Source organism: Oratosquilla oratoria, chromosome 34, assembly GCF_046742065.1.
Source record: "Oratosquilla oratoria isolate Oo_2021 chromosome 34, ASM4674206v1, whole genome shotgun sequence".
NCBI lineage: Eukaryota > Metazoa > Arthropoda > Malacostraca > Stomatopoda > Squillidae > Oratosquilla > Oratosquilla oratoria.
Window position 1 is genome coordinate 40067790 of NC_134810.1, and position 15143 is coordinate 40082932.

Here is a 15143-nt window from a genome sequence, read left to right on the forward strand (position 1 = left end):
GCCAGGTTGGTTCTTTGTGATGCCGAACGGAGGTGTATGAGGAGCCAAGACGAACGGGGAGGAACGGGGTAAGCTGGGAATATCCAAGCTGTCAATCATTTGCTTGTGTACACTCTGAGGAAGTCCTTTCAGAACGAAACGTTAGCAATAAAACTCCAACGGTTCCTGGTGTTTACCTCACCACCCTTCCACTCATTCTGTCTTACGCACCTCCATATATATATATATATATATATATATATATATATATATATATATATATATATATATATAGATATATATATATAGATATAGATATATATATATATATAAAGATATAAATGAATCATCAATTATTTCTCCCCGTCCTCTCCTTATATGCAAAGGGGGACGGAGAGGGGGGGTCGCCGATTAAATGAAGCGGCCTTGCTGTGGATGTACTGTGTCTTGCGACACTGCTTCTGACCCAGGGCGGTGGGCAGGGTTCAGGGATGACCCGTCATCCAAGAGGTGCTCAGATGAGAGGAAGGGTGGGAGGGGTGTGGAGTGTATTTAGGGATGAAATGGGTGGGAGTGTTTTTATGCCTTTCCTTTTGTGGCTACCTCCCTTGGAAGGGGGAAAAAGCCTTGGTATATGTATGTACGTATGATCAATTATTTACCACTTTTCATATAAACATACAATTTTTTAACTCCAAGGGGTAAATTAAACCCCTGGTTGAGATTCCCTGGTCTAGAGGTTCTTTCTCAAAGCTATTATGGTCCACTGCCTTTGCCAGCACAACGAATTTCCTTCAGGTGGGTGATCTGGTCTGGCTCCGTGTTGGAGGCTGTCCTGCAGTACGCTGTACAGCTAGACATAGGAGGTTCGTCATTATGAAAGTGGCAGTTACCGACTACTCTATCGAGATGAACACTATGTGAGGACAAGGCCTTTATGGCGATTATCTTTATAAAGGTTCATCAGGTAGTGTAATAAGGTATTTGTCCACTTTGTTCTTGGATCTGATACTGAAGTAGCCTGTGACTCACAGAACTTCTTCGTCAACGCGAGCATATTTGTATTCCTCTTAACTATTACCCACCTTGCATCTGAACCCTTCCATATTCCTTGTTTCTTCCCGTCCCCCCCCCCCTCTTCCCCTTCTCATTCTCTCCCCCTCTTCTTCCTGATCTTCCTCTTCTTCCCCCTTTTCCTCTTCCTCTTTCTCTGTTTTTTTCCTCCTTCTCCTCCTCTCCCACCTCCTCCTCCTCCTCCTCCCTCTCCTCCTTCTTCCACTGCCTCTTCTTTCTTCTGAGTTCAAAACTAAACAGAGTCGAAGTTTTACTGCTTCTAATTTTAGAACACCTCTCCTTTACACACACACACACTCTGCTCCCGTCTCCACCAGCTTCACTTTCCTCCACCTACTCATCCTTCACCTCCTCTTTCTATTATTTTTCATCCCATCTTTCCTCCTCTTCGTTCTACCCCTCACCCTTCTCCTTCTCCTCCTCCTCTTTCTTCTACTCTTTTTTCATTCCTTCTTTCCTCCTCTTCATTCTACTCCTCACCCCTTCTCCTTCTCTTTCTTCTACTCTTTTTTCATTCCTTCTCTCCTCCTCTTCATCCTTCTCCTCACCCCTTCTCCTTCTCCTCCTCTTTCTTCTACTCTTTTATCATTCCTTCTTTCCTCCTCTTCATCCTACTCCTCACCCCTTCTCCTTCTCCTCCTCTTCCAACTCGTCTTATTCCTCCTACCCCTCTTCTTCCTTGTACGAGTATTTTTACTTGTTCACTTCCTCATTGTCTTCCTCTTTTTCCTCTTCCTTTGTTTCCGCTTTTTCTTATTTATCCTCTTCGTATTCTTTTCTCTCTTCATATTCTTTCCGTATGTTACTCCTTTTCCTCCTACTGCTCTCCTTCCATCTCCTACTCCTGTCGTTTCTTCTTCTCTCTTCTCCTCTTATTCTTCTTTCTCCTCTTACTCTTTTTTTATCATATTTTTGCTCTTCCTTCTGCTCTTCTTCCATTTCTTACTCCTATTCCTGCTTCTTCTCTCCTCTTTGTCTTCCTCCTCGTCCTACTCTTTATTCTCAACGTAATCCTCCTTTTTGTCCTTCTTGATCTTCCGCTTTGTCCCCTTTCTCCACCCTCTTTTACATATCCTCTTCTACCTTCTCCATCACCTTCTATACTTCCTCCTTTTTGTCCTCCTTGATCTTCCCTTTTGTCCTCTTTCTCCACCTTCCTTTACATATCCTCTTCTACCTTCTCCATCACCTTCTATACTTCTTCCTTCATCTTCTCTTTCTAAAATTATGTTCTTCCCTTTTCTTCAGTTTATTTTACTTTCCTGTCCTACACATTACCTACGCTCTCCTACCTCATTTTCTTCGTCTTTCCTTCTTATTCTTTCCTTTCCTATATTCTCTCTCCTGTTTATGTTTCTCCTTCATTTTCTACATATTTGTCTCCTCTTTATTTTCTTTTAATCCTCCTCTCTTTTCCATTACTCATTCTCGTGCTCTTCTCATCAGATTCACATTGCGAAGTTCACACTTCATTTTTATTTTTTTTTCTTTAATTTCCCTCTGTTTATCTTCTTTATTACCCTCTTCCCGCGTCATTTCTTCATCATTACACAAAATACCCCCTGCTTCTTCTTTTCCTCTATTTATTTATTTATTTATTTATTTGTTTGTTTGTTTTTTGTTTAACCAGTGGCACTGGCTCTTGTTGCCTTTCGCAGTTCTCTATATTTTCTCTTTATTTTTTCCTGTTCTATATCAAAGTACTACTCAAAATTCGAGGTCACACAAGGACCATAAAGGTGTCTCCTTTCCGAGACATTATTTGACGTCCCTGCTTAGCATTTCAGTGTTGTGAAGTGATTCACGTATTTCCTTCTGGTTTCCTTAGGCTCTCCTATTCTCTACGTGAGGAGCCAAGCTTGCTTGACGTTCAAGGGCGTTCTTGAACCCCCGTAGTCTTCCATATCTGTGGATTCAATCCACCGATGAGCAAAATCACATGGTGGTAGCAGGAACAGTGTAACTTATATAACAACCAATCAGGCCCGGCCATCGCAAACCTTGAACTCGGGTCCCTACGAGCGTGAGCCATAAGCGTTATCACTTTGCCACTCAGATCGTCAAAAGTCTCGAAACCCGATATGATCTGAGTGGCTGAAGGGTAACGCTTGGGACTTCGAGGGACGCGAGTTCAAAGCTCGCGACGACCGAACTTGATTATTTGAATTATATCGCTGTTACTAGCGATTTGTTCTGTAATTGTATTACTTTAACAAACTGGACGACGGCTAAACCGATGTGTTGTCGTTCAAGTTTTGATGCTGTCAGGGATGGTGACTGAGGAGGAAGAAAAGGAAGACAAGACGGAGGGAGAAAGAGGAGGAGGAAGAGAGGGAGAAGAAGAAAAAGGAGAAGGAAAGGGACGAAGAAGAATAGTAGGATTACAAGACGGAGGGAGAAAGAGGAGGAGGAAGAGAGGGAGAAGAAGAAAAAGGAGAAGGAAAGGGACGAAGAAGAATAGTAGGATTACAAGGAGGAGGAAGAAAGAGAGGAATAGCTGCACCATTTATTGATGTGGAACAAAAGTATATAAACAAATGAATGAATGAATGAATGAATGAATGAATGAATAGATTAATCTTTCTCGTAACTCTTCTTCATACCTCCTACTTCTCCTCGTCTCCTCTTCCTCCTCGTCCTCCTCGTCCTCTTCCCAGTTCTCCTCTCCGTTTTATTTCTTCTCCGTCTTTTCCTCCTTTTCCTTATTTTCTTCTTCCTTCCTCTTTTTTCCTCTTCTTTTCTTCCTTTTCATCCTCCTCCCCACTCCTCTCCTCCTTCCCCTCTTCCTTACCCTCTCCCTTCCCCTCTCCCTTCCCCTCCTCCTCCCATCCTCCACCATCTCCTCCTCGACTCCTCCCTCACTCCTCCTCCACTCCTCCTCCTTCCCCTCTCCCTTCCCCTCCTCCTCCCATCCTCCACCATCTCCTCCTCGACTCCTCCCTCACTCCTCCTCCACTCCTCCTCCCTCTCTCTTGGTTCCTCCTCCTCGTCTCCCTCTTCTCATTTTCTTCGTGTGACAAATGGAGAGCCCACAAAAACGATGAAAGAAAGAAGAGAAAAGAAGGGCCGATGATACAAACTAGATATTATTACATCACGCGTCGGGTGGGTGTCAATGTAATCGGGTTTTGTAATCTTTTATATCTTCCCACTTCCTCAATCCTTCATATCCCTCTCCTGTCCCCTGTCCATTCTTCTCTTTCCTCCTCTCTCCTCTCATCTCCTCTCCCTCGTTTCATTTCCTCTCATTTCCTCTCTTCTCCCCCTCCTCACCAACCCACCCCACCCCTCCCTCCGTTAAGAATGGAGAAGACTGCAAGAGACCATAAGGCCTACGCTACACTAGACAGATCCATCTCCATTACCACTTATCATCCACTCTCGCTACATGGCTACTAAGTCCACCCGTTCCACCCGTTCCACCCGTTGACCACTCTACTGACAAACGAGTTCTTGCCTGTTTCCATCTTAAACATAGATTTGTCCAATTTGGGTCCATTACTCCCTGCTCTCTCTTGTCCTCACCTCGCATCTGTCTTCCTCTCTGCTCCTGCCAACTGCTTTACTGTCTCCCGGATATGTCACTTAGCTCTCTCGTTGGCTGGTTGTATCATTGTTTGTTTTTCATCAACTAACTGGATATTTCCTTTAACTCAAACATCCTTGATTGGATAACCAACCCACCCTACCCGCCCCTCCCTCCCTCCCCTCACCCTCTCATCGAGCGCCCCCTCCCCCCCCCTCCTCGTCTCTCATCTCTTCACATAGAAAACGCTTTCGGATACCACAGTTAACTTTGTACTATATCAAGTATTATCATTATTATCATAATCTTTATCGAAATCATTAATAGTACGATCATCTTCACTGCCATGCTCGCTATTGCTTATTAGTAGTAATATGAAATTAAAATTTATTTCTGTGATTAATGTTGTGCCTCGTATTGACTGTATAGGCTTTATACAGTTAACGTTTTGGGGATTTCAGTGTCACCCATACGGACCAGAGCCACGTAGAATTGTTTGAAAAATAAGACTAATTACCTTTAACTTCAACCAAATTCCCATTCTTAAATCTCTTCTTCGTAGAACAATAAAAACATGAGAATAGAGGAGGCTGCAAGAGACCATAAGGCCTATACTAGGCAGTTCCATGTCTCTTGCCACCTATCATCCCTATTCATAAAGTTATCTAATCTTCTCTGAAAACAATCGATAGTTTCAGCGCTCACTAGATGGTTACTAAGTCTATTCCATTCGCTAACCACTGTATAGGTAAACCAGTTCTTGCCTATTTCCTTCTTTAAATAATTTTTTTTCCAATTTGTGAAGGAAAGAGCAACTTCTGCATAGACAACATGAGCTTCATTACAGCCCACACACCAAGCTCATCGGCGATCAGGTGGTCGCCCGGCCAGTTGCAGGTAGTCTTTGGAAGTCGCTGGTAGTCGGTAATAAGATAGATAACTAGATAGAGCGATAGATAGATAGATATGTTACAACACCCATTGAATAGTCCCCAGTACATAGATTTTCATCTGATCAACCACATCAACTTTTTCTATTTAAATTCCTTGCATAGGTTTTGGGTCGCCGACCGATCGCTTGATTTTCGGTCGAAGGTGGTCGGAAACAGGTCGTAAGCTTAGTGTGACTAGATCACCCCGCAGAGTGCGGGGTGACCTAATAGAGGTGTTCAAGTGGATCAAAGGCTTTAACAAAGGTGATGCAAACAAGGTCATCATATTAAAACAATAGGGCATGACTCGCAGCAATGGTTATAAACTGGAAAATTTTAGATTTAAAAAGGAAATAGGCAAGAATTGGTTTCCTAATAGGGTGGTCGACAAATGGAATAAACTTAGTGACCATGTAGTAAGCGCTGAAACTATCAGTTACTTTGAGAAACGATTAGACAACTTTATGGACGGGGATGACAGGTGGTGATGGATACGGAGCTGCCTAGTGTAGGCCTTATGGTCTCTTGCAGTCTCCTTCATTCATTCATTCATTCTTATTAATTTCACGATTTTCCAACATCCTCCTCCATTAATGGGCGTCAGAAGCGTACTTAGCCAGTGTCTCGTTTCAATGCTAGCATCAGTATGATAGAGGTGACTACACTGGCTTGAGGCAATATATAATACGACATCTGTTTCAGCGCAGATATGATCAGTTTCATTTCTTGCCATCCATGAAACTTTACAAAATCAGAGCAAGTCACTGTTTTTATAAAAGCTGTATAGATCCTATTCAAATATATTCATGCATATATTGAATGTAACTACAAACGTATACACATTCTGTATATATGTGTGCATTCTTTTTTGCACAAAGATATATATGTATATATATGCATATATATATATGTACGTGTGTGTGTGTGTGTGTGTGTGTGTGTGTGTGTGTGTGTGTGTGTACACTTATGTATATGAGTTATATGTATCAATACATATGAGTACCGTTGCACGTGTATATATTATATAATATTCATTTGCCTGCATTTCCGTGTGTGTGTGTGTGTGTGTGTGTGTGTGTGTATGTGTGTGTGTTTGTGTGTGTGTGTGTGTGTGTGTGTGTACGTGTGCGCGTTAACGTGTTTCACTGTCTCTGTCTTGAAAATTAATCTCAAAAATCTTAGATCTAAGAAATTCAGTTTCATTGGTTTCATTGGTTTCCACTTTTGCCCAAAATTGTACCTTCGTAGTAGCTTTGCACGCTTCGTGGAGCTGCTTTCCCCAAAAACATTGCATCTAGCACAAAAGAAATGACCTTGCTTGTCGAAGGAAGGAAGTTCATGGACAACGAAGCAGTCAGCCAAAAAAGTGTGTGTGTGTGTGTGCGTGTGTGTGTGTGTGTGTGTGTGTGTGTGTGTGTGTGCGTGTATGTGTGTATGTGTGCGTGTGTGTGTGTGTGTACATACGTACTTGTTTGTTTGTTTGCCTATATCTGTATGTGTTTGTTCCCTTGAGTATAGTTAACGTACGATAACATATTTACTAAACCCCGTCGTCGATCTTTATTCATAGGAGCGAACGAAGTCATACAAGATGTTTCGGACTTTCTTTCCTCCATGGTGTGTGTCTGAAGTGCCCCTCTTCCATCTCCGACGCTGACTTCATCAGCGGAGGCATCGCCTTTCTTATGAGACGCTGCCTCGTAAGACCATTTCTTTCGGTTTCGTCTTGTGAGTCTCCCGAGCTCACAAGACTCCTTCTCTCATTTTCGTTCCTCGGGCTCTTGAAACCTCGTTTCTAGAAACTCGCTAGTTGTTTTTTTTCGGGACTTCGTCTTACGAAAATCTTTTCTCCTTCCGATCCTCGTTTTCATAAAAAACATGAACATGAAGGAGACTGAGAGAGACCATAAGGGCTACACTCGGCAGTTCCATGTCCCTTACTACCTATCATCCCTCTCCATACACTCATCTAACCATCTCTTAAAACAACCAATTGTTTCAGCAGTTACTGCATAGGTACTAAGTCTATTCCATTCGTTAACCAGTCTATGGGGCACGCGCCTCCTGAAGTCTGGTTTCTGGAAGTTTCAGACTCCAAAACATTTCTTGAATCTTAGTTCTTCAGGTTTCGTCTTCGGAGGAATGAACACTCGAAACTTCCGTCTCGCGAGGCTTCGTTACTTGAAGCCTCGTTTTATGAAACTCTTCTTGAATCTTCGTTTCTGAGGGTCTAATCTCGCAGGCTTTCGTCTTTCAAAGACCCAACTCTTGAAGGCTTGAGACCGTTACTCTCGCAAACTCGATTTCTTGAAGACTCTCATCTTCAGCTCTTCGTCTCTTGATGTCCGTTTGCTGAAGTTTCACCTCGTATGGATTTTTTATTTATTTATTTATTCATTTATTTATTAATTCATTCTACTTATTTATTTATCTTTATTTATTTATTTATTTACTTATTTATTTATTTTATTTATCTATTCATTTTGAGCTTCCTCTTACTCCTTGTACAGGGAAAGCTGCTCATCATCTGCATAAGAACACATGGCATTAGAATGCAATTTGACAAGTATATATATATTTTTTTTCTATTTCAAATGACTTATTGAGATTTTTATTCTTTCGTCCCGGAATTTGTTTTGCTACTGATTAATATCGCTGGGGCTGAAAGAAACAGATTACGTGGATCCTGTGAAAAAAAAAAAAAAAAAGTCTTTTGGTTCTGAAGATCCAAAATTTCGAAATTTCCTCTTGCTCTTGTTTCCTGAGATCTTGTTTTTCAAGGTCGCGTCTCCTATGGCGTAGGGTGCGGTGTGATCTATTAGAAGTGTTCAAGTGGGTCAATGGCTTTAACAAGGGTAATCCAGACAAGGCAAGAAAGACAGTAATCGATTTAAATTGGACAGATTTAGATTTAAGAAGGAAATAGGCAAGAACGGATTTACCAATTGAGAGGTTAACGAATTGAATAGACTTAGTAACCATGCAGTGAGCGCCGAAATTATCTTTTGTTTTAAGAGAAGGTTAGATAACTACACGGATCGGGATGATAGGTGGTAATGGACATGGAACTGCCTAGTGTAGGCCTTATGATCTCTTGCAGTCTCCTTCATTCTTATGGTCTTATGATTTTGCTGCTTCACGTCTCTACTGGTCGTTGTCTGACCCTTCAGGTCTTTTTGAAGTCTTTCTACTAAAGATATGTCACCTATTGTTAGTCTTTACTCTCTTATGAGACCTTCCGTCACTAAGTGTTCTTATGGTTACCGTATCGCAGTTCACAAGAGCACAGAAGAGAGATACACGGAAAGGGCAGAGTAGTGACCACACACGTAGGTAGGTCTACTACTACACATGCCTGAATAGGACTCAGTACTTCATCAGACCCTCTTTTAACTGCAATAGAGTAAAACTGGAGCACAGCAGATATGGGCGTTGGCAAATAAGTGCACAAAAAAGAGGCGTCGCGCAATATATATATATTTATATAATATATACACACACACACACATACACACACATATATATATATATATATATATATATATATATATATGCATGAGAAATCACATGCACTCGTGATTCTAAATATGCGGAAAAACCACCAAGAAAATAAAATGGTGACCGAGACCTTTCGTCTATTTAGACATCTTCAGGATGTACCTTAAGATGTCTAAATAGACGAAAGCGCTCGGTCACCATTTTATTATATTTCTTGATGGTTTTCCCGTATATATGGTAATATATATATATATATATATATATATATATATATATATATATATATATATATATATATATATATATATATTGCTCAGCACCATTTGCACATGGGTCTTTCCTTCAATACTCTCATCATTTACATTCCTTCCTTTCTTTTCGTATATAATTACGTTGAAATAAGAGCAAATGCGGGATTGAGGATGTGAAGGGATGTACTTAAAATCTGTTGTGTTAGATTCTTGGGTTACGGTTGAAAAACCATCTACATATAAAAAGTATAGATAGACTGGACAATTTCCTTTAAAATGTATCTTTAAAAATAAAGGCTAGTTCAGCACTTTTACATCCTTTAGTTTTGTTTTTGTCTTTTAATATAATCTTAACTGAAGAAGTGGATATTTCAAAAATATACAAGGAATCAACCATTCACACATACCGGTACACACAGAGTACTTACCCATTGTAGCACATGCAAGCAAGTTCACTCAGAAACAGAGTTGCCAACAAATGTGTTCTTAAGCAACAGACTCAAGAAAAAAAAAGACATTCAAACAATCTAAGGAAAATTATCTGTCGTTGGTACCAGACAGCAAGAGAAAACAGAAAAAAAGTGGAAATATAAATGTACTACAAAGTTTATTTATCAACGATTTACAAACAAGAAGAGAGAATATCGAAATGATAAGAGGTAACGTTAATTATTTGAGTGCTGGTTTATATGAGTCATAAAACTTGTGGGCTTATAATCTTTCCGTCCGTCGCCCCGGGAATCGAACTGAGACCCAACTTGATGTCAAGCCGTCATCTTACCGGAAAGATTATTTATATTTACTAGCAATTCACTTCAGGCTATGGGTTTATGTTTATGGATACTTGACGTATCGTGAAACTGGTCTTGAAAGGTGTATTTAGTGAATTGTGGGAATGTACAGGGTGCGGCAACATAACTTCCTTTTTCCAAAAGGCAATAAAACAAGATGTATAAATCAGAAAGGTTTTGATTTTGTTTCATAATTATAGTACATATTTAAAATCTTGTTTCACACAGTTTTGAAAATCATATCAGGTAGGTGACGTCCCCCATTGTCCATACACTGCATATACCGATTTCGGGTGATTGCCATGACCCTCACCAGCGTATCAGCGGGTATATTGGCAATTTCTTCTCGGATGTTGGCCTTCAAGTCTGGTAGGCTTCTCGGGCGGTTGACATAAACACGGGATTTCAAATATCCCCACAAATAAAAATCACAAGGGGACAAATCGGGGGAACGGGCTGGCCACTCCAAATCGCCCCTTATTGAAATGAGGCGCTCCGGAAAATGTTCCCTCAAAACAGCCATCGATGCCCTTGAAGTGTGAGCCGTTGCTCCGTCCTGTTGAAACCAAATATCCCCTAGGTCCAATTCTTCAATTCGTGGACAAAATATTCCTCCAACATGTTTACATACCGGTCTGAATTCACTGTCACTGTGACCTCATTTTCTTCAAAAAACCAAGGACTAACAATTCCAGTGGAGGAAATTGCACACCACACTGTGACTTTAGGTGAATGCAAAGGCCTTTCATGCAATTCATGGGGATTGGTGTCAGCCCAGTAGCGCATGTTTTGTTTGTTGACGCATCCAGTCAAATGAAAATGTGCTTCATCACTAAAGTAAACAATAGCGTCTTCAGGAACGTTTTCGAGAAGTGCCTCACATGCGTTCCTTCGTGAAGTGAAATCACGTACGGAGAGTTCCTGCACAATCGCCATCTTGTAAGGATGGTAATGAAGGTCATCGTGAAGTATTCGCCTCACTGAACGATCAGAAAGTCCAAGGGCAGAGGCATGTTTGCGCGCAGAACGCCGTGGGGATTGCAAGACTGAAGCTCTCACTGCCTCAATGTTCTCAGGTGATCTGATGGGCCGAGGTACTCCAGTTCTTCGTCGTGTAGTACTCCCAGTTTGCCTGAACGTAGTGACCCATGTAACAATTGATTTCCGGTCCGGAACAGGGCATCTCGGGGCTACATTGAAACGATTTCGAAAGGCGCGCTGGGTTGCAATAACAGACTGACGATTCGAAAAGTAAGCTTCGACGGCAAACGCACGCTCCTCACTACTCCAACGCATGATAGCGACTGACTGTATTTCCAAGAAAACTTTCAGAACGGCCCTGTCAAATGAAACCACGCCCACCCCGCTACTACTTCTACAGCCAGATCGCCACGCATTATAAAAAAGGAAGTTATGTTGCCGCACCCTGTATATATTTGTAAGAAAATCTTGAGGATAATTTTTAGGTCTACGAGTATCATATTGAAGGTACTGTTTCTTTTTTTCTTTCTTTCTTTTTTCTTTCTTCTTTTTTTTCGATTCGTGACCTGCAGCTGGGTAACGAGGTGTGGTGGATAAGGAGGTATTAATCTTATGCAGGTGCCCAAATCATTTTCTTATCGGAATTTTCTTTTCTTCAGAATATGAATTGTTTACTGGATTATTTTGGTGTAGAACTTAAGAACTTAAGAATGAAGGAAACGGGAAGAGACCATATGACCTACACTAGGCAGTTCCATGTCCATTACCACCTTTCATCCCCGTCCACAAAGTTGTCTAACCTTTTCTTAAAATAAACCATAGTTTCAACGCTCAATACATGGTTACTAAGTCTATTCCATTCGTTGACACACTATATGTAAACCAGTTGCCTATTTCATTCTTAAATATGATATTTTCTAGGCTTTATTTCGTAATGTCTTTAGGTTTTCTTTATCTGAATTGTCCAAAACGTAAGCTTACAATTATTCTGAGCGCTTACATTTGATAAATTTGCTTTCAAAATTAGGTGTCGTTCGTGGAGTGAAGGTTATGTATGTGTATTAAAGTAGTAGTGGACATTGGGTATTCAGTGAGACGACGGGGTACCTCGTTGATCTGTAGTTCTTATGGTTAAGTTTGTACCCTTGCAAGCAGTGTTAACTGGTCACCCACCAAAGGAAAGAATATGGATTTCTTCTTTCTCTAGTAGGAAATAACCTTAGCTTAACGTAAAGGGTAGAAAGAGATTTAGGGAGAGAAATTTTTGAAAAGAAAGACAAGAGAAAAGACGGGAACGACGCCCATTGTGTAGTAGACTTTTTCGCTTTTTTATTTCTCTATAATTCTCTGGATCAACTAGGAAATAAGATTGAATGGATCGTAGGTATACAGTATACAGAAATCGGCTAGAGAAACAGGTAGCAACGTACATGTAGACAATTACATGGTCAAGAGCCTACGGTTATAGATAAAACTGCATATGTGTTCACTATGGATTATTTACAAAGATAGAATATACATGATACATGACAAATAATTTTAAAAAGGAATAAATGATAAATACATAGGGATATACATATATATATATATATAATATACATATGGTGTATGTGTGTGTGTGTGTGTGTGTGTGTGTGTGTGTGTGTGTGTGTGTGTGTGTGTGTGTGCGTGCGTGTGTGTAATCTTGTCGCATGTGAAGGAGTGACTTTAACAAATCCTACCGCGCAAGACTTCGCCCGCTACACTCTCACGGCAACTGAGAACATAAGGATTTAGCCCCCACCATCTTTGCATTTCCCTAAGAGTCAGAGATAATCTGGCAAGAACCAGAAGTTTTCTCTCTACTCCTATCTCCCTCTATTAAAGTTAGGGTATCGGTGGTGCAACGTTGTATACAAGCTTGCAAGATGGCTCCAGCTCTCTCTTACCATTCGAAATGCTGATTGTTGTCTTCATAAACGTGGAGATACGTAGTAGGGAGTGGGTATCTTCCGAAGGGAGTAAAAATCAGTAAGATTGTAATATGCAGATTTCTCATTCAAATTCAGCATTCGTTATTGTCCTCTTTTTTCATGCCTTCTGTTCCCCAATCCATCTCTGTTTCCTCTTTCCTCTTTCTTGAGACCTTCGCGGATTACTTGCTCGGGCCAGAGATTAGTGAACCAAAAGGGGCACATTGGCAACGATCTTGCCATCACTCATCGCTCCAAGATAAACACCACTTTCTTCATCCGAGCCAGCAGCTCGTGAGATGTTTTCTGCCTGTATGACCTTCTCTCTCTCTTTCTCTCTCTCTCTCTCTCTCTCTCTCTCTCTCTCTCTCTCTCTCTCTCTCTCTCTCTCTCTCTCTCTCTCTCTCTCTTTCTGTGTGTGTGTACGCGCGTGTGTAAAATTGAAAACTCGCGATCAACTCTGTGTGTGTGTTAAAATTAGACTGTGAGTGTAAGTTACCATTATCTGTTTATTCCATTTAGATTGCCTACGTAGCAAACGCTATTCTCCTGTTCCATATTTACTTGGTGATGCTCTGCCTACGGTTTTATTCTGAAGATGTCTTTGGAACTCTCATCTGACTTCCAGACCGTGTTCTTCTGGTTAACATTCGACGATTTTTATCATGGGTTAACTAGAGAGAAATGTAGTAACACATTTGTAAATCAGAGAACCTACAGTCGGAATGAAAGAAAAACTTGGGAGAACGTTAACTTCCATACTTCGAGTACTAACTGCAGCCCTCTTCAGGTACTTTTCTGAAGAGAGCTGCAGTTAGTAGCTGAACTATAGAAGTTAAAGATCTCTTATTTTTTTTTTCACTCCGACTGTAGGTTCTCTGTGTGATTATCCTCGATGTTGAAATCCCGCATCAACTTACTAATATATTCTTCCTTGCAGGCCAAACACCCGCACTTCGTGATTGAGGCTAAGAACACACAGATTCGGCAAAAGTGTGGTTACCAGGTGAACTATGAGTGGTCGATGTGGCAGAACCAGTATTCTAAGAAGCCGAATCGAGGACGGAAAAGGAAACAGACGCGGCATCGGTTCGTGAGGGACGTTCGAAGTTCTCTCAAATTCATCGAGACTGCGCTCTTCCTCGACAGGAAATTCGTAAGTAGAGAATTTCTTTTTCACACCTTCGACACGGTGCCACACATACTGGTTTTTGTTCTGGGTAGAAAATGGACGATTTATATGTATCTATGAGCGTAACGCTTGCAATGAAATCATTAGCGTAAGCAATCGTGACCCGTTTATAACTTCGATGTCATCCATTGAGCTGGAGAAATTCTTTTCCGTGTTGAAGGGGATGACAGGGTTGAAGGAGACTCTCCATAAGAGTCGAAGAGTTGCCAACTACTCTCATAAGTAGATGAAGAACGAGGAAAGACATAATCACAGAGACTTTCTCTGTGGAGGATTGAGACAAACTTCGGGAAATTAGTGAAGGGTAACTGAGTACGGGAAGGAATATCAATGCCATAAATTAGGCCCTGTCCACATTAACGGTTTGGAACCGCGCGGAAACCGCGGCGGTACCGCATACTCAAGGAAAGACTGTGGGGTTGTGTGTGAACGCCTCCATTGACTTACATGGTAATTAAACCACTACGGTTGAAACTGTTACTGTGAAGAGGGCCTGAAGCTTCAAATGTCTTGGAAGATAAAGAAGTGGAAGAAGACGGAAAGAAAGAGGAACTTAAATGGGGAATCGAGAGTAACATTCTCTGGAAAACAAGAAAGTGACGAGACATGGGAAAAAGACGGGGAAACAATTTTTTATGATGAAATTGAAGAGCGCCAACTTCCTTTCCGGGGGTAGGGGGGGGAGACGAAATATGGAAAGGAGGTCGGAAGTACTCTTATATAGAGGGGTAAGAACTTTAGAGTACCAGCTTCTTGTGAGTAGGGGAGTAGCGAGATACAGAAAAGAGAAAAGATGTACACTGTTCATATATACAGGGTCAGTGGGCACTTGCATCATTGGGAAACACTGTCCCTAAGAAGTTAAATAAGAAAGGATGTAGACTCTTCATATATACAGGGACAATGAGCACTTCCACCAATGGGAAAGACTCTTACGAAAAAGTCTAAAGGGAAAGAATGTACTGTT

General features: G+C 41.1%; 1 protein-coding gene across 15 annotated transcripts in view; it reads left to right on the plus strand.

Annotated features, from left to right (window-relative positions):
• Positions 1-15143, plus strand: part of mmd (disintegrin and metalloproteinase domain-containing protein mind-meld) — a 781430-nt gene that overhangs the window by 520291 nt on the left and 245996 nt on the right. For all 15 annotated transcript variants that reach the window (XM_076173443.1, XM_076173455.1, XM_076173452.1 and 12 more), the window contains one exon: positions 13925-14140. In XM_076173443.1, the coding sequence (XP_076029558.1) occupies positions 13925-14140 (216 nt within the window). The remainder of the gene's footprint in view (positions 1-13924; positions 14141-15143) is intronic.